We start from the raw sequence: 27,271 nt of genomic DNA on the forward strand, positions 1-27,271 counted from the left end.
TTCTCTATAATCTTAGATATTATTGGAGTTAATTACTTTTATCTTTTTCTTTCAACAAGCTTCTTTTTAAGGAGTTATGCCACTATAGTTTGTTAAATTGTCAGTTTGAGTCTTCGAAAGTAGAAAATACTCTAAATTGTTGAAATAATATAAATCTATTATACTATTTCTCATTTATCATGGCATATCATTGCATGTTGATATAGGTTGTTATTGAGTTTTTAAGGCCCATTCGAGTTTATTTCATTGCATAGAAATTGACTATTTACTACTTTCTTTCCTTTTTTTAGGTCTGTAACGCACCGAAAATTAGTTATGGTAAGTTTTTGATGCAAATGGATTCTATTGTGCCTTGTGTTTTTGTTGATTTGTTCTATTATGTTTTAAATTTGCTGTGCTTGCAATTCAACATCACTTGATGTATATTTAGATGTCAACCTCTTAGAATCATCAACAACTTATGTTTAACTCTCACATTACCTCAATGATATATTTACCATTACTAAGGGCAGTTTTTTGAAGTAATGAAATGTCTTGTTAGAGTTTGAATTATATTGTAGGTGACCATTTTTCAAGTAACATATATGAAGGAAAACTCTCCTTGTGTTTAAATCTCACATTACCTCAAGGATGATATATGTTTACCTTTAATAAGGGCACTCTTTTAACGTAATGAAATGTCTTGTCAGAGTTTTAATATAGCTTTTAGGCGATTTTCTTACAAGTAACATATCTTGAGGAAAGCCCTCAAGCACTTCTACTCATTTCAAGGATGGTATGTAGTGTAAACCTTGTATTTTTCAATGTACAAGTCCAAGTAAAGAAACGAGCTTTAAAGTCATCCTCTTGAAGTTAACTCTTCAATGCTTGTAAATGTTACGGTTTTGTGTGTACATAGATATATACATATAGACACACACCCACACATATGCAATTAAACTTAATCAAGTTTGAAAATTGGCTATTTATTGTTTATCATTATTCATCTTTAGATTCTTCTTAATTGCACTAGTGTCTAAAATTCAAACTTTATAATATTTTTTTCTTGTTTCTTGTTTTTTTGATAGGTTCCTTCTATTGTGTTTCAAGCAAACATGAAAACTATATTTCTTGGGGTCCATAGATATATACATACACACACACACACATATGCATTTAAACTTAATCAAGTTTGAAAATCAACTATTTATTGTTTATCATTATTCATCTTTAGATTCTTCTTAATCGCACTAGTGTGTAAAATTCAAACTTTATAATATTTTTTTTCTTGTTTCTTGTTTTTGTTTGATAGGTTCCTTCTATCACGTTTCAAGCAAACATGAAGACTATATTTCTTGGGGTCCTCTGGGAAATGACTAATGGAAAAGTTGTGATTACATAAAACAAATTTCTCTGTCAAGACCAACAATAATGGTAAGGCATGCGTATTTTGGTTTTTCCCTTTTTTTCAATCTACCCAATTTTTGATATAAAATATAGCTTTTCTATGTTTGTTTTTATAGTTGATCATGTGATTAAATGTTGACTTCATTGTTATGCTTTTAATTCCTCTGGTACATGAATGAATGAATAATGTTTTTTTATTATTTGTTGCATTAGTTTATAACGATGAATATTAATTGAAAAATATTATGCTTTAATCATTTAACATATGTGTTTTTACTTTTTCATTGGTAGTGTTTCTACAAGCTGTAGGACTTAGGATGTTTATATTCCCATTTATAGATAAAAGCACAATATTTAATTGAAAAGGTTGCCCCTCACACTTTCCATGGCTATAAGATTAACAAGCGATGGAGAGACTAGATATACATTTATGGCATAATTTGTGCTACCTGATGTAGTAAACAACTTTTGGTTATGCTTATGTTCCCTTCTAGCTTACTAAATTTACGTTTTTTTCTAAAGCTTTCCCATTAATTTGTAGAAATTTCTGTTTTCCCACCCCGGTTTTCAGTTTCTCCTTATTTCTCCCATATAGTTAAATGCCCTTTCCAATAACCATACATTTAACAAGCTGAAAAGAAATAAATTTGCTGAAAACACAAATTCTGGAAATTTTACAGAATGCTGGAAATTGCAGAAATAAAAATCAGCAGTAACAAACAGCTCTTAAAACACATTTAAACACTGAGATTTTTGGTCAATGTGACCTTGGAAAAACCCCCTACAACTCTTGGGGAAAACCAGTTTGAGAGCTCTTCTTTATTTATGGAAAATGCATTTTTACAGTGAGAAAATTTTCAGCAAAACAAATTTTTCAGCAAGCAAACTTATCTCCTTTTTCAGCCTCACAGTCAAACTGAAAACTGCTGTACGGAAGTACGTCCGTACGGATGTACGACTGTACGTACCATACAGACTGTACGAACAGACCTCGGTTTTTGTGCAGAAAATTGCCTCCTCGAAATTCGTGCCCAAAAATAAGTTTTTCTCTGTTTGCTCAGCAAAAATCTGCCTTTTTTGCTTGTTCTTTCAGCTGTACGGATTTGCTGAAGTGCTGCCTTGGTATGTGTGCCAAGCTGCTGCCTTCTTTTCCTTCCTGTCCAGAAATCTCCCTTGCTCTCTTGCTCTCCTTCTCCCAATCTGCTCATGAAAGAATGAATGATCTTTTCCTCCTTTTTCTCCCTTAATCCAACCCTAAGTGACTTTTGGGTGATCCCTAAATCCAATGGCTGAAATAGATTTAGATCAATGGCTGAGATTAAATGCTCATTTAAATTTCACTTTCTATTTTTTAATTCACCCCACTTTAATAAAGACCCACTTAGTCATTTATTTCCAAAGTCACTTTTCCTTTCTAATTTTTCATTGACTTTATGAAAGTCACTTTAAAATTAGACTTAGTAACTTTATCACTTAAAGTCACTTTTAAATTAGATTTAACTTTATAAAATTATAAAGTCACTTTAGGAGAAAAATTAAGTTCTTTTGGACACTTTTCCCTAGGCCAAAGATCAAAGCCTAAGGGAACCACCTGTCCTCTGGTACCAAATTTCAACATAATTTGGGATGGATAAACTGTAGGATCTTCTCCTTGACACAATTGGCTAGAATTTTTCTTTACTTAGTCTTACATTTTAAGCAAGGTTGTGTTATTTTTGTTGACTAGTTTCTATGTTTGTGAAAGTTGGAAAATAGTTCTAATAGTTGCCTACCACCCTTCGCAAGTTGTTGCCTAGTTTGCACAACTCCCCCTTTCTCCATTATGGGGAGTTGATGTTGGTTCTCATAGGTTTCTTATTTCCTTCAGGCATTTGATATTTTGATGGACTCCCTTGCATATTATTTTGTGCATGTATTCTTTAGATGTTTTTGGCCATGTCTTCATATTATTTAGGGGTTGAGTGAGATTATCAAGGAAGATATTTATAGTGTACATCTATGTCACATGTATCAACCTTATTGGGGAGGGCCTTTTATGTAGAGCATCTCTTGGAGCATAGGCATAATGTCATTATTTGGCCTTGTTAGTGACTTCACTAGATTTATGGGCTTAGGATCAACTTAAGCCAGTTTTGGGTTGTCTTCCATTAGTTTAAGGTGGACGTTAAGCCCTAGATTCCATAGGAGGATAGATTATGTTAGCTCTACCACAATGATAAGAATAAAGATAAAGGGTCACTTTATTTTTAGACGCTCTAGGTATTATGAAATATGTGGCCGGTTGTATTGCTTGTTTAGAGTCTCATTATCACTCTAGCAATTTCCAATATCTAGATCAATGGTGCTTGGTGTTAGATAAGGGATGGGAGCCCAATCCTTTTTTTCTCAAATTTCTTTGTCATTGTCTAAAATGAAGTAAGCTCAGATAAAACTTGTTTGGACTTTTAGAAAGTGAGGAAACTTGGCAGCTTAGGTTTGCTTCTCCTTATTGTAAAGTTTATTATGTAGCGGAAGCACAAAATTCTCCAACTCATCCTTAATTTATTTACATTGTTATTGTCACATGAGAATGTTTTAAAGATCATTGCCATGAAGGAAGGCCGTTGTTTGAATGATGGTATCTTACAATTTTGCAATCCAGTCCTGATCAACTCTTAGTGTTGGAGAGGGTTCCGTCCTCTTTTATCATACATGATTCAACTTGGTTTTTTAGGGTGAGACATTTAATATGAATTTGGACTTGTGCAACCCATGTTGATCCACCCCCCACTCACACCCCATGGAATAACAAATGATAGGTCGATCATGTGAGAGATTCGCTTCCTCCAATCCTTGCATACCTTGGTCTGTAGATCAATTAAAATTGCTGGTGTTTTGCATAGAGAAATATCTTGGTCTAACGTTTTTCGGTTTGGTTGGTTCCCTTAATATATTGGACCAAGCAAACCAAAATTCCATTGTCATGGTTGAACATATTTGGATCAAACATGCCTGCCTAGCTTGGTTTTCAAAGCATTCCATTCACCCTTTTCCTTTGAGAGAGTAAGACCAACAACAAGCTCTCCATAAAAAATCCACCCTTTCATCCCTATCATTATATGCACATGTATTGGTGAGACCAAGGAAGGGTGATCCATGTTAAACAAAGCTCATGGTAGGTGTTGGGTGGATCATCCCTCACCCAACAACCATTCATGCGCTAGATGACAATTAGCTTTGTTGAACATCTACTTCCGTTATCATGACTATTGAGAAATGAACAACTTGGGCAAAATTAGATAGAAGGTCCTTTTTAGTAAAAAGCGACTAACAACTTCTAAATTGAAATTTCATGATCTTTGAAAATGTTCATAACTTTTCAAGTCACCAACTTCTAAATTGAATTTTCATGATCTTTGAAAATGTTCATAACTTTTCAAGTCATATGTTTTCTACTAGGGTCTATTAAATCCCAAACATTCCATGAATCAACTTTCATTGGTATTTGATGGGAATAAACTCATTCTCATTCTCTCCTAAGCCCATATCAAACATTGAATGAATTTGATGATTTAGGGGTTGTAAGGGAAACATGCAGCCATTGGTCCATGTACTTGTCCCAGTGGTCCTTATAGGAGCCATTTGGCATATCATTTCCTTGATTATTATGAGAGAAGGCTAGGAACACACCTTTCTACCTATTTATGAGGAAGAAGCCAATTGGGGGTGCACAACTGCCTCCACTATAGCATAGGGCCAATATATGCTGGGGTTCATTAAGTTTCATAATTATAATTGAGTTCATAGAACATGTTTATGTGGTAGTTCATGAGAGACCTATGGAGTGGACTTGTTTTATATTTTCTTATTTTTTCAACATTTCGATCCATACTAGTGGATCATCCCAAGAGATTTTGAAGCTCAGAGGAAAAATATATCTAAACGGCCTCATAAATATAGAAGTACAAAGTCACTAGCAACCTATGTTGGCTTATTTACCCTAGTTGGTTATAAAAATTTAATTCCTACATTTAAATTTTTTTATTGTTTGCTTAGAAGATGTGTTATAAAATAGGATTCTAACTTCCACTTATTTTAGTGCCCTCATCTCTTTTTAAACTTTCCGGGTTCATTTTAGTTTCCGCTTTCTCACATACTTAACTCTTGGTGTTCCTCTTTAGCTTGATCCTAGCTTTCTCTATATTGGAAACACGGGGGGGGGTTGGGTGGAGTGAATCAGTATTTCTTATAATCCTTACTTGATTAATATTTTTTTGGAGCATTAGTTAATCTTCAATAATATTATTATTATTCTTCATCAGATATAAAATGTAGTAGACAACACCATACACCAATCTAGAAAGATAGAGACAATAACAAAGATTTTCAGGTGGAAAACCCCCTCTGGGTCAAAAACCACCGAGTGCTTCTTAGTAATTGTCTTCTTCTGTTTAAAAGAATTAATTACATCAAGTTTTTAGCTCTAACTAAAGGAGGTTCCAACCCCCTAATTTATATTCTCCAACCTGAGGACGCTTCTACAGCCTATTAACCTGCTGCAGCCAAAAGGATGCCCCGATGCCCTGTGAGTCAGGCCACAACTTGACGAGTGCCCAAACACTCTGTTTACCAGCTGCTGTTGAAGGATGCTTCGTTGCCCTGTGATTTATTAGCCCCCACAGAAAGGACGCCACAACGCCCAGTGCAGGCTATGACCTGCCCTAACACCTCCCTGTTTCCCTGAAGTTTTCTCAGGCCACAACCTGAAGGTGACTCCAATCACCCGCCTTGCACCAGCCTGCCACCCTAATCAACAAATGTACCACGTTTCACAATTTTCAGACTTGATCCCCCTGTGCTTTGAATCAATATACGAATGTTGTAAAGAAGATGCTACTATACTGATCTTGGCAGCCTCATTGCACAATGCTGCTCTAATTGATCACTGACCACTGTACAATACTGTCCAATCGGATTATTGCACAATGCTGCTCAAACTGATCAGTACACTATGCTGCACATTAAACCCTGTCTATCAATGCTGCCAAATCAACTGACAACTGTACAATCTGACCATTGCTCATCACTGTACAAACTGTTACCACTGAAAACTGCACATCACCGCACTCGGATGAATAAGCATCAAAAGCTCATAGGTAGACAACCACATCACTGAACCAAACCGCCTATACCAGGCATTGAAGAGTGATGCTAGCTCACACCTGGCCCAAGGAGGGCTAGCAACATATGTTTTATCACTTCTGCTGATCACAAGTCATATACTCTTGTCCACGTCTCATTTCAATAAGCTGTTACAGACAAGTTATTTATCATTGTCAAGAGTTGTGTCGATGTGTATATGCGCCAAATATCACTAAACATGTCAAGTGTCTAAGGGGTATGTCATGTTAGCATGTCAATGTGTCAAATCACAATCATCATAGTTCTATTGACAAAGTCAATCATATGTCATAGTCAGCCAATTAAAATCACTGCCAAGTCACATCAAGTTAAAGTCAAGGTGTCAACTCAGTTTTATCACTATTATTATATTTCATAGATAGCAAACAATGTTGTTGCTAAAAGTCCCTAAGGTCACTGTTAATTCTTTTACTGCTTGTCAAGTTTATACATACACAAGAACTACTGTCACATCACATGTGACTAACACCAAGAGATATAGTCACATCACTTATTAGCACTGTATCTCAGGTTACTGTCAATTCATTGAATATATAATGATTGTCATAGGCATAGTTCTACTGCTTAAATGTTCCAAAAGTGTTTACATCAATGATCCAAATACTGCAGCTAACATGAGGTCACAAGTTATGTGCACATTTACACTCAAGGAATTGCTTTAATTCACTGTTGCACTTGTCTCACAAGGTCACTATGTCAAGCCAACTATTGTCACAACTTTCTATACATCAAGTCACTGCATCAAGTCAATGTCAATATGTCAAGCTGTCATATACACATGTTACTATCCTTGTCACTGTTAAGTAATTAATATTGTTTAACACTCTCACAATTGCACTACAACCTCATGTCATTATAAATGTCAGATTTGTCACATAACACTACTGTCTCATAAGTTCACTTGTCAAAGGTTACACTCATCAAGGGCTAGTCTTATGAAAAGAGTGCTATTTGAATCTAATATGTCACTTTCACATTAAACATCAGTTCATTGTCAATTTACTACTAAGATCATCAATACTGCTGATACAAAGTTCATGTCAGTGATTTAAGGTTATGTCACTGGTTTTCCTAGGATAGTCACAAAGAGTTTAGTCATCAAGAGGTCATTACATCATTACAGTCTCACTGTTTTGCAACAAAATGACAAGGTCACATATCGTATGTCACTGTGTCAAAGAACTCAAGTCCATGTGTCAAAATGTCAGGTCATGTCAATGTCTATATATATATATATCAAGAAGTTATACAATGTATTTTTAATTCCACTAAAATTTGAAGTCAATGCTTGGCTTAGTGCATTTGATCATACCAAGGTTGTGAAGTCAATGATTGGCTTAGTGCATTTTTGAAGATCATCATTGATATGTAATGCGTTTACGGTGAGAATTGTTGTCATATGTTGACAACCGTAGGTGAACAAACTTCCTATACACTGCATCAAGATAGACTTCATTTGCTGGCCCAAATGTCACTGTCTAGTTTACCTATATACCTATATATCAATTCACCGTGTCAAGTTAAGGTCATACTATGTCACTGTTGCATCACATAAAAGCTAACAATCAATCATGTTATTGTCCTTGTCAATGAAGAATGTCATACAACAACAAAGTTACAGGTTTTATGTATTTTTTGTACTGCTACTTGTACCCAAGACAAATTCTGCTTGGAACCACGAGTTTAGGCCAGAAATGTTTTACCTTCCCAACTATTTATGATGCAGAGAATTAGGACTGATTGTTCTAAATTATTTATGTAGAGAGACAACCCTTCAAGCTTCAGATAAGATGTACCCTAATGCACAGGTCTGCAACCTTAGGAGAGTGCCGTAATGAAGGCTGCACTTGTTTTTCATTTGCAAAACGTTCTGCCCAAGAAGGAATCCTTAATTGCAAGTCTGAGTGCCTTGGAGTAGATGCCCTTACCGCAGAAGTTAACTATAAAACAAAGCTATTCAAATGCATACAAAAATCAGGACATACCTTTAGGAGAATACCTCACAAGTCCTTCACTCCCCCTTATACAATAGAAGGATCTCCAAACTAGTTTCTGTGCTATCTCAGAAAGGCCGAAAGGTTCCTCAGGTAGGCTGAATATTTCAGACAATTTAAGAACAATTTCTAAGAGATTGCATATGTGCATATAGTCACTCATAATGTGGAATAAAGCTAGTGCTACATGTCCCGAAGGCTTAGAGGGCTAGGTATAAGAGCTATTCACAGTTCAAAGCTTCACCACCGATACTTAAGACCAATATGAGGCCTTTATCAAGGTCTCCAAGCGAGTAATAGTACAATACTTTCAAAGCTGACATGTAACTAGGTGTAAATGCCATAAATCCAAGATACATAAGAAAATAACATTGCCATATTTTAGTGAGGTTACGAGCCTAGGCTAGTCATCCCACAGATTTTCAGAGGGATAACTTATTATCGAATAAACTTTCACATCTTATTTTTATGTCTTCTATGAAGACTAAAGCTTAGCCTTCTTATAAAATTTCAATTGGTCATCAAAAAGATCTATCATTAAGCCATATTTGAACCTTTGAGCAGCATCATTGGCATCATTAACCATTAGCCAATTCACAGAGTTGAGCACAATGGCAATAGGACATACACAAATTTAGGATGTAACGTAGCATGTAATCATCAGAATAGGCAATTACTTTAATTACATCTACAGGTAAAAAACATCAAATTAATAAACAGTTGTAGAGGCTTTATTAATTGATATGCCTGCAACTGAAGGTGTGCATTTTTCCATCCAACCATAGGTTCATCTGTGCCTACCTCTATCCACGGTTGGTCAGTCCCTAGCCAAGCAATGATACCACCAGTGAAAACTTGAAATGACAGCAAAATTATTTGCTGTGAAAGCTACTCTCCTTCACAGGAAAACAAAGGCAACAACCATTCACGCACTGAGCCAAGACTTCCTCAAATTATCCAAATTCCCTTCCAACTGGTTGTAGTTGCACGTGGGAGTTGCTTCTCTACCTACATAGTCACTCAACGTCCTCCTCTTAGTGTTTGCTGTCCAACCCAACCAACATCAAATTCGTAGTCCCCCTTTTCTAAGTTCAGGTTTGGGTATTAATGCCTCAAATTTGCAGTCAAATTTCTGATTTGTCATTGCCCTTCCCCAACCAAGTAAGATCTTGTGATTTTCTGGCCTCTTTTAGGGGATTTTATGGATCAGTGCATGGAAGTCGAGATGGGTACTTTGACCTTTTTTAGCTGCCCATCTAATCTCCAGACCTCCATAACTCTAGGTGGCTGGATGCTCAACTACCCAATTCTCTTCTATAACTATTTTTTGGGGAAGTGGAAAAGAGGGAAAATAATTTCTAATTCAAAATTTGGCATTTTTACAAAAAGTTTTTTGGCCGTGGCTATTTAGTTGACAGGCAAGTAACGAAACACATTTTCATAGGTTAAAATTGGTTTATCAGAATTCAAATTCAGCATAGCATTTATGCTGCAATTTATAGTGACATCGAGTCATAATTATGATTACATGAGTAAAACATGATGTTACATTCCCCTCTCCCTTAATGGGACATCATCCTTGCTGTTCTACTATTCGTAGAAGTTATTTTATACAATAAACAAAAATGTGTTGAAAATGTAACAGTATCAGTCTTCGTAATTGTTTTATGGCTCATGACCTGATGTAATTCTTATGTATTTGTAAAAAAAGGAAAAGAAAATCATTGTAAAGATAAAGAAAATTATTATTATAAGCATGGGTTTCATGCTCATTTGGTTATGTTGACAGGTCAAAGCACCCATTGAATGCTTCTAGGGTTGAGTCACGAGTCATTGTCGTTGTCATTATGTTCTAGACCCTTCTTGGGCTTATTATGTCAAAGAACGATAAATTATTTTATGTAAATTAGTTTTGTATTACTCGATCACCAAGTTGGCCTCTTAAAGGTGATTCAACCCCTATATATTAGTGATGAATTCGGCCTATTGTGATCACTCGCCAAGCAAGATTTGATCTGCAATTTCAGATGAAAAAAACATGTGCGAAGAAGGTTAAGAAGAAGAGAAGAAACTTGATTTTAGAAAGAAGTCCCTAACAATCAAGAAGACCAAAATTGCCATCTTTTTTGCTCACATGAGAGGTCTGAGGTAAAATGTGAAGTTGCAGGTCCGAGCTACTGCAGGCTCTGAGAATTTCATAGCAAGGAAGAGGGCCGAAATCCTATTTGACTCTGTTTTGCAGTATTTGACTTATGTTGACTATTAAAGGACTTGAATAGAGTTTGACTAGTCATTCTTGAGGCTGACTTGGTGGTTGGAGGAAGGTTTTTGTCTTTTGGTCTAAAGGTCTTGGTTGCCTCAATTTGAATTGGTTCATAAAGAAGAAGAGGAATGTTAAGGTTTTCCCCTAGAGAGGGGTTTTGCCATGGCTGAGAGCCTACATACTGTGTTCTTGTTGTTTTGATCTTCATGCATTTATGTTTTGGTAGTTGCTTGATGAAAATAAGTTAAAGAAGAAGATAATAAAAGTATAAAGACAACTCAACTAATATCAAGGTAAGAAAATCTTTCTGTGTTTTTAATTCTTTAATATGATTTCAGAGCTATATGGTGAAGAAGGACAAAAGGCAGCTTGAAGATCTTTGGCTCTCATTATGTTCTTGAAGGTAAGGAAGTCTTGGTAAAGGATCATTTAAAAGTCTTGGCTTCAAGAAGACCTAGACCTCATATAAGGAGGCATCAAAGAAATCAGAGCTTTGTGTACTTCTCCATATCATTCACATTTATGATTTTGAAGGAGGATCCAAAGTACAACAAACTAAGTTTGCTCCTTAAGTTTTCATATCACAGTCACCTAACCACAGGTAGAAACAATCGAAGTTATAGAGGTAGAGACACCTGAAAATTGCATGCATCAAAGAAATCAGAGCTTTGTGTACTTCTCCATATCATTCACATTTATGATTTTGAAGGAGGATCCAAAGTACAACAAACTAAGTTTGCTCCTTAAGTTTTCATATCACAGTCACCTAACCACAGGTAGAAACAATCGAAGTTATAGAGGTAGAGACACCTGAAAATTGCATGTAGTTCAGAAGACCCAAAATTTACAGAGGTCCGAAGTTTGGTATATTTAAGGAGACCCGAAAAACTCAAAAGCACGAATAATACGAGTGTAGTAACTTTGTAGTGGTCTAAAGATTTAAGTAAATTAAAGAAACGAGAGACTGTAGTAGTGTCCAGTGGATTACAAAGGTTTGAAATTGAAGTAATATTAAAGTTTGCAGTGGCACCCATCTATGTTAAAGAGATTCGAAAGGCATCTTATGAATCCTTTGTGAAGAAACTAGGGCATAAATATATATAGCAATTAAAAGAAAAAGAACCTAGTAAGGTAACTAGGCCGACTTGAAGACTTTATATTATTGCTTTATAATCCTACACAGCGATAATGTTAAGCCCTAACCAGAGGGCAGGACACATGTATATTAGCACTCAAGTTCTAAAATGCAAAAGGAGTATGCTTGGTTGAAAGGTTGTCTTGAGACCTATGGTATAATCATTAGAAGTTTGAGTCAGATCATTAAGTTGTAGTACATTTGAAGGCAATCCTTGGCCTTGACATCTTTGGAGCTTTCACTCTTGAAAGAAGCAAGAAGATCATGGCATCTTGAAGAAACCTTTGTAGTAAACATCTTGTAACCTTGGAGGGCTAAGGTATGTAGTTCTTGAGGAATGTATTATTGATTTTTTATACAAGGTCTAACCTAAGTTGTTTTGGATTTTGGGATATTCATATTGTTAGAGCATGTTGGCATCTAAGTTTTTTTAAATCCTAGTTGGTATTTGGAATCCCTAAAGAAAAACCCTAACCCTATACTATTCCCTCTTAGAAACCCTAGTTCTTGGTCTCTAGGGTTTGTAGGTAGTCTAAGGTGAAATGGCAAAAACTATAGTGAAGGTTGAATTGGATTTGAGATTCAAACCCTAGAGTTCATGTTTTGAAAAGTAACATCATGAGACTTAAGGTTTGGATCTAGAAACCCTAAGAATTCTTCCTCTCTAAAGATTCCATGAAATCCCTAGATTTTCAAAATCATAATCATGCTCTTGTACTTGTATACTTTTGGTGGTACTTGTTAGTGAATGTTGCAGTTACATAAAAAAATGTTGATCTTATGCCATGAAGAGCATGATGAATGAAGAGAATAGTAACTTGGTAATCAAATTGGATCCTTGGATAGACTCGTATGAAGATGGACCATGATGATGTTGATGCTTCATTGAAGAAGATTGTCATGGTGAGAGGGAGCCCTTCAAGGTTTGTAGAAGGAGCAACTCAAGGTATGTTTAAGATTATAAGAGTTGTAGTAGGTATCCATCATTAGATCATTTTGTCTTTAAAGTTTTTTTATGACTCTCATTTCTTGGGTTTTGCTAGAGAATCATGAATATTCTTATATTGTTAGGATACTTGATCTCCAGGTTAACCCTTGTAGTATTATTTTTCTATTTATTATTCACTTTTGTAAAACCCTAGTTTTTTTAGGGTTTGTTGATAATATGTTGGGTTTATAACAAACTCTAGTAGAGGTTGATTTAAAATCCTAGGGCATGAAAGTGAAACCTTGGGTATAAATGCTTCCATATGATTGAAAACCTAACAAGGTCTAGATATTGGATATCTAAGGTTTAATTTTGAAGTTTTTGATAACCTTAGATTGATAAAGTTAACTTCATGTATAGTTTGTTGTGTTGTACTTGTTGATGAGATTTGCAGGTACATAGGTTTTAAAAGGTTGTATGCCTGCCTTGTACTTGATGATGACTTTCTAATGATGATGAGCATGATGGAAAGAGGGCACTGTAGAAACCTTGATGACATTGAAGCTTACATTGATGATTAAAAGTTGAGGTCGAATTTTGTGAAAGGAATGATGCTTCAAAAGGTCAAAATTCTCTGATGATGTGATAATGCAAAAAGAACTTGTATGGCTGGGAGAATAAAATAATTGATGTTGGACACATCTCCCTAGATGAGAGGGACCTTGGGATATATCTCCTTTGCAAAGAAAAGTGTATGTCATCCTTAGTTGAGAGGGAGGACATTATTATCTACTTCTTGTGTCATGCACTAGGGCAGGACTATCAACCGTACATCTAGTGAAGGCCATGAGGAGAGAATAAGATCAGAGAATGGCTAAAGCACTATTGATGGTTATTATTGTTTGATAAGTTGTGAACAAGACTTGGTTGTTTTGAGTAGTAGTGAGGCCGAGTTTGGTGCTGCTTGAGAAGTTGGAAAAGGAAGCTTTCGTCAAGATTTGTTTGGATATTATGATAACCTAAGCAACATCAGAATGGTTGTAGACCTCAGATTTTATGCTAGCATATTGATAGTAAGAACCAATATATTGGAAGTTTGATACTGGTTGGGGTTGTGAAGCTACAATATGTTTTGACAATTGAACAAGTAGCTGATGTGTTGATCTCTCCTTGAGAAGTTTGAATATTTGATAAGCATGCTTGGATTGATAGAGATTTTTGATTTGAGGGAGAGATGAGTACCTTAGGTTGCAAGCCTGTATGATGGTACTAGGGAGGACATCTTGTTGATATTTAAATCCCTTTCTAAGGTGATTGATCATGTCTAGATCCCTTGTTGTGTTGGTGTCTTGGCCTTGATGATGTACAAATCTTTGTTGGAATTGATATGTTGGCGTAGATGACACCGATGGATCCGTCATAAGTAGGTGCCTTGGATGCACCAGGGCCCCTAATAAGTTAGTGTCTTGGTAATTGACACTTGGATCCCTGATGATGAGTTATTGTCTTGACACTTAGATCCTTGAATTAGTGTGTTGGAGAGAACACTTAGATCCTTGAATTGCTTTCTTGGGGATGACACTTGGATCTTTGATATGTTGAGTTGGTACCTTGGTAGGAAGCCTAGATGGTACCTTGATGGATTGATACCTTTGCAGTTTTGGCCTAGAAGGTATCTAGCATTGTATATATTGTTGTATTCTTCTTGGAACATTTCAAATTAAGGTCAACCTTGTACTGGTTGAACAATTATGAATACCTCCTTAGTTAAGAGGGAGTGTTGAAAATGTAACTAGTATCGATCTTCACAATTGTTGTATTGCTCATGACCTTATGTAGTTCTTATGTATTTGTAAAAAGAAGAAAAGAAAAATCATTGTAAAGATCAAAGAAAATAATTTTTATAAGCATGAGTTTCAAGCTCATTTGGTTATCTTGATAGGTCAAAGCACCTATTGAGTGCTTCTAGGGTTGAGTCATGAGTCATTGTTCTTGTCATTATATTCTATACCCTTCTTGGGCTTTTTATGTCAAAGAAAGAAAAAATATTTTATGTAAATTAGTTATGTATTACTCCTCCACCAAGTCGGCCTCAAGAGATTGCAAGTCGGCCTCATAAAGGTGATTCGACCCCTATATTAGTGATGAATTTGACCTATTGTGATCACTCACCAAGCAAGATTCAATGTGTAATTTCAGATGAAAAAAAACAAGTGCAAAGAAGGTGAAGAAGAGGGACTCAATTTTAGAAAGAAGTCCCTAACAATCAAGAAGATCAAAATTTTCATCTTTTATGCCCACATGTGCGAGAGGCTTAAGGTAACATGCAAAGTTGCAGGTCTGAGCTATTTCAAGCTGAGAATTTCATAGCAAGGAAGAGGGCCGAAACCTCATTTGACTCAGGTTTGAAGCATTTGACTTATGTTGACTATTGAAGGACTTGACTAGAGTTTGACTAGCCTTTCTTGGAGGCTAACTTGGTGGTTGGAGGAAGGTTTTTTGTCTTGGTCTAAGGGTCTGGGTTGTCTCACTTTGAATTGGTTCTTAAAGAAGAAGACTTTTTTTGGGTTTTCCTCGAGAGAGGGTTTTTGCCCTAGCCGAGAGCCTACATAATATGTTCTTGTTATTTTGATCTTCATGCATTTATGTTTTGGTAGTTGCTTGATGAAAAGAAGTTAAAGAAGAAGATATAAAGGTATAAATACATCTCAAGTAATTATCAAGCTAAAAAAATCTTTCTACCTTCTGATTTTCTAACAAAATGCTTATGCCATTTTCATGGCATCCACTAGTTCCCATATGGCTTAATCCTCTCCATAATGCTTCCACTTCACCTTGACTTGTGTGATGGCTTAGTTTTGGAGCATCGTCTCCTTGGTCTAGTATGCATGAAGGCTCGAGCTATAAATCTCCTTTTGGTTCCAATTAGATGGTTTGAAATATTAAAAATATTGACATTAAAAATTTAGTTATTGTGTTTTTTCAATTCTGTTCCATTGAATTTGGTTAGATTTGATTTGATTCAGCTTTGGTTCGAACTCTGGTTTGATAGGTTGCTTGGTTCAAAACACGATTTCTATAATTAAAACTATGCTTATCATGTACTTGCAAAGCATATCTTCCAAGATTTGTTTTGTCCATTTTGTTTCCTCATCCATTTGAGGATGATAGGTAGTAGTGAATGCTATCTGAGTTCCAATTCCTTTAGACAATGCTTTCTAAAATGTTTAGGTGAACTTAACATCTCAATCAAACACAATAACTTTTGGCATACCATGTAGTCTAAAAATTTCTTTCGTGAAGTTTGCAACAATATTAATCGCCTTGTGAGTGGATTTCTTCAAGATGAAATGAGCCACTTTGCCTAGCTTGCCCATTACTACCATTATGGCGTCGCGCTGTTTCATGGTTGGCAATCTTGTGATGAAATCCATGTTGTTATGGTTTCCCACTTCCATTCTAGAATTGTGAGAGGTGCAACAAATTTGTGGAAGCATTATTGAGAGGATGAACCCATGTACTTGCAAAGCATATCTTCCAGGATTTGTTTTGTCCATTTTGTCTACTCATCCATTTGAGGATGATAAGTAGTAGTGAATGCTATTTGAGTTTCAATTCCTTTAGACAATGCTTTCTAAAATGTTGAGGTGAACTTAACATCTCGATCAAACACAATAACTTTTGGCATACCATGTAGTCTAAAAATTTCATTCATGAAGTTCGCAACAATATTATTTGCCTTGTGAGTGGATTTCATCTGGATGAAATGAGCCAATTTGCTTAATTTGCCCATTACTACCATTATGGCATCGCGCTGCTTCATGGTCGACAATCCTGTGATGAAATCCATGGTGTTATGGTTTCCCACTTCCATTTTAGAATTGTGAGAGGTGCAACAAATTTGTGGGATGTCTATGCTCAATCTTGACTTGGTCGACATTCCAAACATCGACTGATGTATTCTGCAACTTCCTTCTTCATCCCAGGCTAGTAGTATAATTCTTTCATTGTTGTGATCATCTTTTGATAACTAGGGTGCTCAGAGTCATGTTTTTATGTAGTTCATCCACGATGAGCTTTTTCAGTTTAGTAGAATTCGATATATACAACTTGTGCTGGTACATCAATAACTTGTGCTTAGTCATTTGATATCTTACGCACCTCAGTCCTTCAATCCTTTGTTGCAAACGTTCTTTGATGTGTTTAAAATGTGCATAATTCTACAAATCATATTTTATCCTACTTCTCGAGTCAGTGTCATAAGTGTTGATCATTGTCATGTGAATTGCTTGCATGTTGCAGCTTAATGCATCTTCCACACGATTTTCATTACCTTTTATGTGTCAAATCTCAAAAGCGTGCTTGCTAAAGAGTGCCAAACACTTGGCTTGCCTAACATTTAGACGAGGATGATTAAAGAAATACTTCAACCCATTGTGGTTAGTCATCAATATGAATTTTTGGCCAAACAAGTAATGCTACCACATATTAAGTGCATGGATAATGGCTACAGGCTGTAACTCATGCATGGCATAGTTCTTGTCATGCGCATTGAGCTTCTTGTACTCATCACTGATTAATTACCCTTCTTTTATAAGGACTCTACCTAGCTCTTCTTTGCACGCATTGATGCACGTCAGGAAATCATTGTCTGAGTTAGTGATCTTCAATATTCTTAAATTGGTAAGTTGATGGTTTAGTTGTTGAAAAATTTCACCTTCCTTTATCTGGGTAAACTTGTTCCTTTTTATTGTAATGAAGTGATCCCACAAATGTTCTTCCTCACAAATGATACGGCAATTGATCCTTTTATTTTTTCAGGATCTCTTGTTTGGATATCATTTGATCTAGGTAATGAATATTCTTCTGGTAGAAGTCACACTTGCTGAACTTGGCATATAACTGATTCTCCTTGAACACTTGTAACATGATCCTAAGGTGTTCTTTGTGCTCTTTTGTAGTCTTCTGGTAGATGAGCATGTTGTCAGTGACGACTGATACAAATTTGTTCAAGTGCTTACTAAGGATGCTATTCATTAGGCAGTTGAATGTAGTTGTGACATTGGTAAGCCAAAATGGCATGACTACAAACTTATAGTGTTCGTATGGGCTTCACAATGTTGTCTTATGAATATTCTCATATTTTTCTTCACTTAGTGCTATTTTGATCATAAATTTGTCTTGGAGAATATGATGCGCCTTTCAATTGATTGAACAAATCATTTTTTCGTGGCAATGGATGCTTGTTCTTGATAGTTATTTTGTTCAATTGTTGATAGTTGATGCACAATCCGAGAGTGTTGTCTTTCTTCTTCACAATCTGTTAAATTTTCCTTGAATTTGGCACTTGACACTTTATTGACCTAACAAAGATCTATTGAATAAATGCACACCTAGGTTCTTAGCAAAATTAGCAAAAGTAAAATTACTCCAATCTCAATCACAAGTGACAAATAGAATTCGCCCAATCAATAATTCTTCATTAACAAGCGAATTAGAACCTACTTGGGCTCTCGTCTTGGGATAATGGCCCATCTGAAGAAAATACATTTACAACATACCTTGGATATGATCCAACAGAGTAGGCCCTAGATTTGTCCTTGATCTCCTATGCTTCACCCTCACACCTTCATTGAAGTCACCACACTTTGTATCAAACTCACTTGAGAAAATCCTTTTCTCAATGGCTTTTGCTGTTGTATGGTGTGCCTTTCTCCTCTCCTTAGCCTTACTGTTATAACTTTACATTGAGCTAAATCCCTAGCCCTAATTTCGAAAGTGATTGATGGTCGAGGTTAGATATAACATCACTTGAGATCAATGGTTGAGATTAAAACATATTTACTAAAGTAAATACATTACTTTCCTAGGTTTCTTTAGCTCTGTTACTTGCTCATATGCACATGGCAGGGAACAATGACTTCATTGCCCAATGGAGGAGGCACCCCTAATTTGTTTTTGAAGATCATAAGTCAATAGGAAATTTATGCCCAATTCTTTTGGGACTTGATTAATAAGTGAGTCCATTGTAGAGTGTTTTTTTTCACTCGACCAATTAATTTTGCTCTTCAATGATAAATAATTATTTGAGTTTTTTCACTCAATGCCTCCAAAGCTGGAGTGCGGCTTAATAATTGGGCCTTGGATCTATCCTAATGTCTAGGGTCAATGTATATTACCATGCTAGGTCATATCTAGAGTCTTGTAGAATATGACTAAGCTTTTCTAGAATTCTTTTTTTAATTAAAATTACGAGATCTTAATTAATTTCCTATGCAATTTTCTAAATAAATTGCTCTAGTAGATGTTGGTGGCATGTAAGAGCTTGAAATTCATGCTCAAAATGCCAACATTATCCTAAGACCATCTTTTGGGGTCAAAAAATGACTATACCCCCTTGAAAATGTACTTTCTTTTGTAAAAGTGGTAATAGAGATGAAAAATTACAAAAAATTAAAAGTGGTGGACATATTTATTATATTTTCCAAAGTGGGGACAAGGGAATGATGTGGATATTAAAGTCAAAGTGATGGCTAAGTTAAAGGATTATTGGGCATCCACCTGAGGTCCACAAGTTCAAGTGCTAAGCAAGCCAAGTAAAGAGCCAGTTAAAGGGGTCAGAGTTGCCCATATAACAGGTCGAGTATCTCCTGAATTGACACAAGTTTCATGGATATGATGTTAATGGATTTGCTAGAGTTTTTAGTGGAGTTTGTTTCCACCTTTATCTTCACGTTTCTCCACATGTAAACAACCAATCTAGCAGAGATAGACAACTTGTAGATTAAGTCACTCGCACATCGAAGAGCATCTCCACGCAACTGATATTTGATACACATGTTCACACTTCAGTTTAAGGCTGAGTTGGTTGGGAGATTAATGGGATATTTTTCCCACTCAAACCACACTTGGCATATTTGCAAACTCGCACCAGCCAACTAATGAACACATTGATCTTTACTCAAGAAAGGATGATTGCCACCTTATAAGCCAACACAAATAAGTTTCACCAGTCTTTGCTACACTTGGAGACTCGATTTTGCATTGGGATTGGCAATCATTTGCCACTTGTTTGATGGTCTTTGCATTGGATTTTCTCCCACAATCTTATAAATATACTTCTTGGGTTCATTGTTTCCTAGGGGTGGGAGCTCTAAGTTTGGTATTATTATACTCAAAATTTTGCTCATTTGATACCAATAAAGAAAAAAATCTTTCGAGGTCAAGGAGTGGTTTCATTAGTTTGACTATGTTGGAGGTAACCTTGTAATATTATGTGCTTTGATTGTGTTGCTCTCATTTTGTATGCATAACACTTGAAGGGACAATATTGTCTTGGGGAGAGAGTAGTAAGTATTTGCTACTTTTTTGTAAGTTTTGCAAGCTAGATTTAGCTATTATATGTACTTGTTAATATCACTTTTCAACTCATCTTCTACAAGATTCACACCTATTTTGTTAACAATTTGTGGACAAGGTTTTGTAGTTTTGGTCACAAGGTATTCTCTAGCTTGAAGTTGGATCAACCACCTTCAAGACACCAAGTGTTGAAATGTGTAACTAGGTTTGGTCTTCATAAATATGAAATGTACTTTTGATTCTTGTATATTGGAAAAATAAAGAAATTTTTTTATTGTTATTTTTGTAGCATGAGTTTCATACTCAAGGTCTTTCTATTTAGAAGACAATCACCCATTGATTGATTCTAGGGTTTGTCCTAGTGTCAAGAAGTCAATAGAGTCATTGTCATATGCAAAAGATCCCATTGGGCACATTGTAACATGTAAAAAGAATTATTATTGTATTTTAAAGTGTCAGAATACCCTCCAAGACCAAGTCAGCTTAGTAGCTAAGAAGTCGGCCTCATTAGGGCATGTCATCCTCCTTGGAAGCCTATAAAGAGGAGGGAAGTCAACCTCCTATCACTTCTCATCATCTAACCAAAGGAGAAGCAGAAGAAGGCTAGCAAAGAAGGAAGAAGGAAAAAGGACGCACATTTGGGTTATTTTTCTCTCTTTCTCACACGTGCGAAGAAGGAAGGCCAGGGTTTTGATGCTGCAAAGTTGAGGTTGAGAAAATTGCAGAAAGAAGGTTGAAGAAAGGACTATTAGGTCAGTTACAAGCCCTAGAAGGAGAAGCAACCCAAGCGAAGGTTAAAGGAAGCTTTGGAAGCCCTAGAATTGTTCACGTGTGTGGAAGCAGTCGCTGTTGCAGGTGTCGAAAATTTCAGACTTGCAGTGGAGGCCGCAATTCTATAGCTGTGGGTTGAAGTTGTGTAGCTGGAAGAGATTTGATTGGGTTTGAATTGGATAGAAGAAACACTTCATCAAGAAGCTCTGACTTGGTCATGGAAGAGTATTGATCTTGGTCTAGAGGTCTTGGAATTCGTCATTTGAAGAATCTATAAGAAGAGAAGAGATTTGTTGTTAGGATATTCCGACACACAGGAAATAGTTAAGTACAACTTGGTCTAGTATAGAGTTAGGTAAAGTGTGTTTCTTTACTATGTACATTTTGTAACTTACAATTCGACGGTCACGATATGTAGTGATCCGACAGTTCATTCTCCCCTCGGTATTACCGACACTTGATCCGTGGCTTAACACCCGATTGGTCCATGATCTCTATTTAAAGAGCATGGAGGGTCATTTGTAGGGTAATCCGTCTATGAGAGAAGCATATGTAAATTTTCATTCTTTTATTAATAAATTGCCTGAAGTGGCCGCGTTGGCTCAGGCCGTGGACTGTTTCCCTCTTTGAGGGTTTTAACCACGTCAAAATACTGGTGTATTGATCTGTGATCTGTTTATGAGCGGTGTCCTTTGGTGTTCTGTCTGAGGAACTTACCCTGTAAATTCCTACATGGTATCACAGCTATTTGAGGGCCGCGTCCGTTGGTAATCCAAATCTGAAGCCGGTAGAACTGCATCCGACTACCGTTTCCTAGATCTACTGTTTCTGACTGCTTTCGGGCCGAGAGGACTGCTCTGTTGTGTTGGGAGCATCTGTTCCAGTGAGGAACCCCTTTCGTTTCACGCGAAAAGGTTTCCGATAGCACTAGCTGCATCATTTTTAAGATCTGGAGGTATACAGTGTTTATTTGCAGTTTACAGTTATTTTCTCTCTGTTTATTTCGGTTTTGGTTCATTTAGCCTTTTTTATTACCGGATCTATACCTTTCATTTCTGCGTATGCTCTTTGCCCCGCGACTCTGTGCGACCTGGGCAAATCAAAAACAGAAAGGAAGGATTTTTCTCATGCGTATGCTCTTTTCCGCTGCGACTTAGTGTGATCTCGGAAAATCAGAAACATTGAGGAAAATATTTAGTTTCTGGCTAAAGCTAACTTCGAGCCGCAATTTGAAAATATTTAGTTTCCGGATAAAGCTAGCTTCGAGTTGCAAGGTTCGTTTTTTTGTATGTCTGTGTTGGGTTTTGTGTTTTTTGTTTTGTAGGGAAAAAGAGCTTTCTCAAAGCAAGCACGCAACCCAAAGCATCAACCCCCCCTCTCTCTCAAACTTTTTGTATAGCTCACTTGGTGCAAAGCTAATTTATGAGAGTAGAGGTCTAATTTATGAGAGTAGAGGTCTTGGGTTCAAGTCTCCATTTTGTGGGGGCGGATTTTTCATTTCCGCACATTCTCGCACTTCGTCGGCGACTTCATCAAATTTTCTTCAAAAAGCCATAACTTCTTCATCCGGAAGCCGTTTTCAGAACAGTTTTTTTGAAACAACCTAATTTTTCGAGATCTTTCCATTGCAACACTTGGTTTCAACATCTATTACTTCAGTTTTTTTAAAATGTAAATTCCATGCCAAATTATTCTTGACAACACCAACTACTTCCAATGGTGGTCCTACATTGTGGATTTACTTAGAAGTAAAGGTCTTTACAGAATAGCCACAGGCCAAGAGACCAAACCGAAAGATGAAGACAAGGCAGCTAAATGGGAAAATAGACAAGACCAAGCACGTGGGTTGATAGGGATATCTATTTCTCCAGATCTTAGATTCCATATTGCAGAATTTGATACCCCTGATGAAGCAATGAAACAGATTACTAAAGTCTTTGGAATTAAAGATGAACTTAAAGCCCATCAACTTGAAAATGAATTGCTTACATTGGACCCCAATAATTTTTCTTGCATTGAAGATTTTTTGTCCAAGTTCAAAACCCTTAGACTTTTCTTCGAAGGTGTTAAGGTTAAGAAAGAAGATAGTAGCCTTATCTACTCCATTCTTACTAAGTTGGGACCAGCCTATTCTGTGTTTGTTTCCACCTTCCATTCTACAAGAGAAGCCTTCATTTCTCAAGGACAAACCTACAAGTCCCCTTCCTTTGATTCCTTTTGTGATTCTTTAATAAGAGAACAAGAAAAACTCTTACACCTTGGTCTTCTTCATCTTGGAAACTCTTTTAAGAAAGCGTTAGCCGCCCAGCAGCAATCAAATCCAAAGAATCCTAAGAAGTTGTATCCTAAAAAGAATGGTCCTAACCAAACAAGGGTCCTAAGCAATTTTAGCCTCAAAATGAAAAATCATTTCAACAAAATGATAAGACAAATAAAAACAAAGGGAAGAAAATTGATAGACATTGCAACTTTTGTAATCGAGATGGCCACTTAGAATCCAAATGCTTTAAGAAGATGGAAGCTTTGGAAGCAACAATGAAGAAGCTAAACATCCATTTGGAGCAATCTTCAACTTCAACTTCATCTTCAGGAATGGCACTTTCTGCATGTGGTTGTCAAGCATCTCGGTCTGGCTATGCACTAAATGTATCTTCTTCTTCTCATTCTCATGAGTGGCTCATTGATTCTGGAGCTTCTTATCACATGGCCAAAAACAAAGCCATGTTTTCTTCTTTAAATGATTGTAACACCAAAAATATATATGTTGGTGATGATAGATCTCTTAGTGTTGTAGGGACTGGAACTGTTCATGTAGACAATGGTCAGTTTAATGATGTATTATGTGTTCCAACCTTATCCTGCAACCTTCTATCTGTATATCAGATAACCCATTCAGGTGAAGGTAAAATGGTTGAATTTTCACCTCACGATGTTGTAATTAAGGACCTAAGAGATCCTAGACAGATTTTAGCTACTGACATTGCTGATGATTCTACAAGGTTGTATAAGTTTCACAACTTTAGGTCATCAAATCTTCCCTTAGTATTTGTTGCCCATAATGATGAAGTGAGCAAACTTTGGCATGAGCGATTTGGTCACTTAAACTATCGCTCTCTTCAGAATCTATGTAAAGAAAATATGGTGACAGGTCTTCCAATGGTATCTTGCAGAGATGGTGTTTGTTCCGGATGTGTACTCGGAAAACATCATCGGGACAATTTTGAAAAACTTGCCTCTTGGCACGCCTCAATCCCTTTACAGCTCGTGTATAGTGATTTATGTGGTCCACTTCCAGTTGCTTCATTCTCTGGCTACAAGTATTTCTTAGCTTTCATTGATGATTTCTCCAGACGCACTTGGGTATACTTCTTAAAACTCAAGAGTGAAGTATTTAACATGTTTTTGGCCTTTAAGGCCTTTGTTGAAAAACAATCTGGACATCAAATTCTTAAGCTAAGATCTGATAATGGCGGAGAATATGTTAAAAACACATTCATCAACTTTTGCACTGAGAATGGAATTCAAATGCAACATACTGTTCCATATACTCCACAACAAAATGGTGTAGCTAAAAGGAAGAATCGCACCTTAAAGGAAATGGCTAATTGTATGCTTCAATCTAAAGGACTTAGTCTTAATTATTGGGCAGAAGCAATTAACTGTGCAAATTACATAATAAATCGCACTCCTACTAAGGTTGTAAAGAATATCACTCCAGAAGAAGCATGGAGCTCAATCAAACCAGATGTAAGTCACTTTTGTGTTTTTGGAAGTGAAGCATGGACCCATATTCCAGATGAGAAACATAAAGCTTTAGAACCTAAGAGTGAAAAATGTATTTTTGTTGGATATTCTAAAGATGTCAAAGGATATAGACTTATTCCACTTAAGTCCAAAAATGTTATCATTAGAAGAGATGTAAAATTTGATGAAAATATATCGGCATGCGAGCCTAGTCCGGCGGATGTGCCACCTCTCCCTATCTCTTCTACCTTTGAAAACATTTCTTCTTCAGATGATGAAAGTGAGGATGACAATCCTCCCCCACCATCTCAGGATCCTCCTTCAGCTCCTGAGCTTCCAAAATGGGTTCGTGCTACTCGAGATGCAGCAGGTGATCTTGCCGGTGATCCTACAGATCAGCGACGCACACGTTCTCAGTTCGAGAGAGCCTCTTCTTTACTGGCTCAAGCTCCAGTAAATTATGATCCTGACACCTTTGCAGAAGCTTCAGGCCATCCAGATTGGGAAGCAGCTATGAATGAAGAATATCATTCATTATTGGCAAATGATACATGGGATCTTGTTCCTCTACCAAAGGGACGAAAACTTGTTAGATGCAAATGGGTTTACAGAACCAAGTATGGACCGGATGGGAAAGTTGATAAACATAAAGCTCGTCTTGTTGCTAAGGGTTTTTCACAGGTTGAAGGCATTGACTACACTGAAACCTTCTCCCCTGTTGCCAAAATGAACTCTATCCGCCTTGTTCTTTCCCTTGCTACCTCTTTCAAATGGGAAGTCCATCAGATGGATGTTAAATCTGCCTTCTTGCATGGAGACTTGCATGAAGAAATCTATATGGAACAACCCATTGGCTTCATACAAACAGACTCCAGCCTTGTATGTCGACTTAAGAAATCCCTTTATGGTCTCAAGCAAGCTCCTCGGGCTTGGTATGCCAAAATGGATAGCTTTCTTTTAGAATCTGGCTTTTCTAGGTGTCATTCTGACAATACTGTCTACACCAAGAAAGTGGGCAACTCTCTTATCATCCTTGTTCTTTATGTTGATGATCTTATCCTTACTGGTAGTGATCCCAACCTTATAAACCATGTGAAGTCTAGCCTTCAAAGGAAATTTGAAATGACAGACTTAGGACACTTACACTATTTTCTCGGTCTTCAAGTCTTGCAATCCAAGGAAGGTATTTCCCTTTCTGAGTCCAAGTATGCCTGTGATATTCTACGCCATTTTCACATGGAAGACTGTAAGCCAGCCCCTTCTCCCTTTCAGTCTGGAGTCAAACTTTCAGTCACTTGTACTTCTCCTGAAGTTGATGCTACCTTATACCGTCAACTTGTAGGAAAACTTTTGTATCTAACCCATACTCGTCCTGACCTTTCCTTTGCTGTTGGCCTTGTTGCTCGGTTTATGCAAAACCCACGTGAAAGTCATTGGAAAGGAACTAAAAGAATACTTCGTTATGTTTGAGGTACAGTTCAGTTTGGGATTCATTACAGTGCCGAGGCATCTCCTCTATTGGTTGGTTTCACTGATTCCGATTGGGCTGGTGACCCTGATGATCGAAAGTCTACTACAGGTTATGTGTTCACTCTTGGTTTAGGACCTATTACATGGGCTTGCAAGAAACAAGGTGCCATTTCTCTTTCTTCAGCAGAAGCAGAGTATCGCGGTGCCGTAGAAGCTAGTAAGGAAGCCTTGTGGCTTCGTCAGATCCTGTTAGAGTTTGGCTTTCAGCAGCAACATCCGACTACACTTTGGTGTGATAATCAATGTGCCATTCAACGATGCAAAGATCCAGTCCAACATCAGTGCAGCAAACACATTGAACTGCACATGCACTTCATCAGAAAGCTCATTCATGACCATGTTCTTGAAGTGCAATATAGTTCAACAGATGATTAAGTTGCAGACATCTTTACAAAGGCTCTTACAGAGGCGAAGTTCACTAAACTTCGATTTATGGTTGGAGTTCAGGAAGTTGTCACTAAGGGGGGATAGGCTCTAGTGCCTCCTTCCTTCTCCTATTGTGTCATATTTGTAAATCCTTCAATCCTATCCCAAGTTGTTCTTAAGGGGGGATGTTAGGATATTCCGACACATAGGAAATAGTTAAGTACAACTTGGTCTAGTATAGAGTTAGGTAAAGTGTGTTTCTTTACTATGTACATTTTGTAACTTACAATCCGACGGTCACGATATGTAGTGATCCGACAGTTCATTCTCTCCTCGGTATTACCGACACTTGATCCGTGGCTTAACACCCGATTGGTCCATGATCTCTATTTAAAGAGCATGGAGGGTCATTTGTAGGGTAATCCGTCTATGAGAGAAGCATATGTAAATTTTCATTCTTTTATTAATAAATTGCCTGAAGTGGTCGCGTTGGCTCAGGCCGTGGACTGTTTCCCTCTTTGAGGGTTTTAACCACGTCAAAACACTGGTGTATTGATCTGTGATCTCTTTGTGAGCGGTGTCCTTTGGTGTTCTATCTGAGGAACTTACCCTGT

General features: G+C 36.9%; 1 protein-coding gene across 5 annotated transcripts in view; it reads left to right on the forward strand.

Annotated features, from left to right (window-relative positions):
* The window catches only part of LOC149230667 (uncharacterized), a 123,990-nt gene that overhangs the window by 37,703 nt on the left and 59,016 nt on the right, over positions 1–27,271 (forward strand). For 4 of the 5 annotated variants that reach the window (XM_089379038.1, XM_089379042.1, XM_089379039.1 and 1 more), the window contains one exon: positions 1,292–1,413. In XM_089379038.1, the coding sequence (XP_089235164.1) occupies positions 1,411–1,413 (3 nt within the window). In that variant the 5' untranslated portion in view covers positions 1,292–1,410. Of the gene's footprint in view, positions 1–290; positions 319–1,291; positions 1,414–27,271 lie in introns of all 5 variants that reach the window. The other variant, XM_089379040.1, reaches the window with a different exon arrangement.

This window comes from Pinus tabuliformis, chromosome J (genome assembly GCF_031772625.1).
Source record: "Pinus tabuliformis cultivar Carrire ecotype Pingquan chromosome J, CPIR1, whole genome shotgun sequence".
Classification (NCBI taxonomy): Eukaryota; Viridiplantae; Streptophyta; class Pinopsida; order Pinales; family Pinaceae; genus Pinus; species Pinus tabuliformis.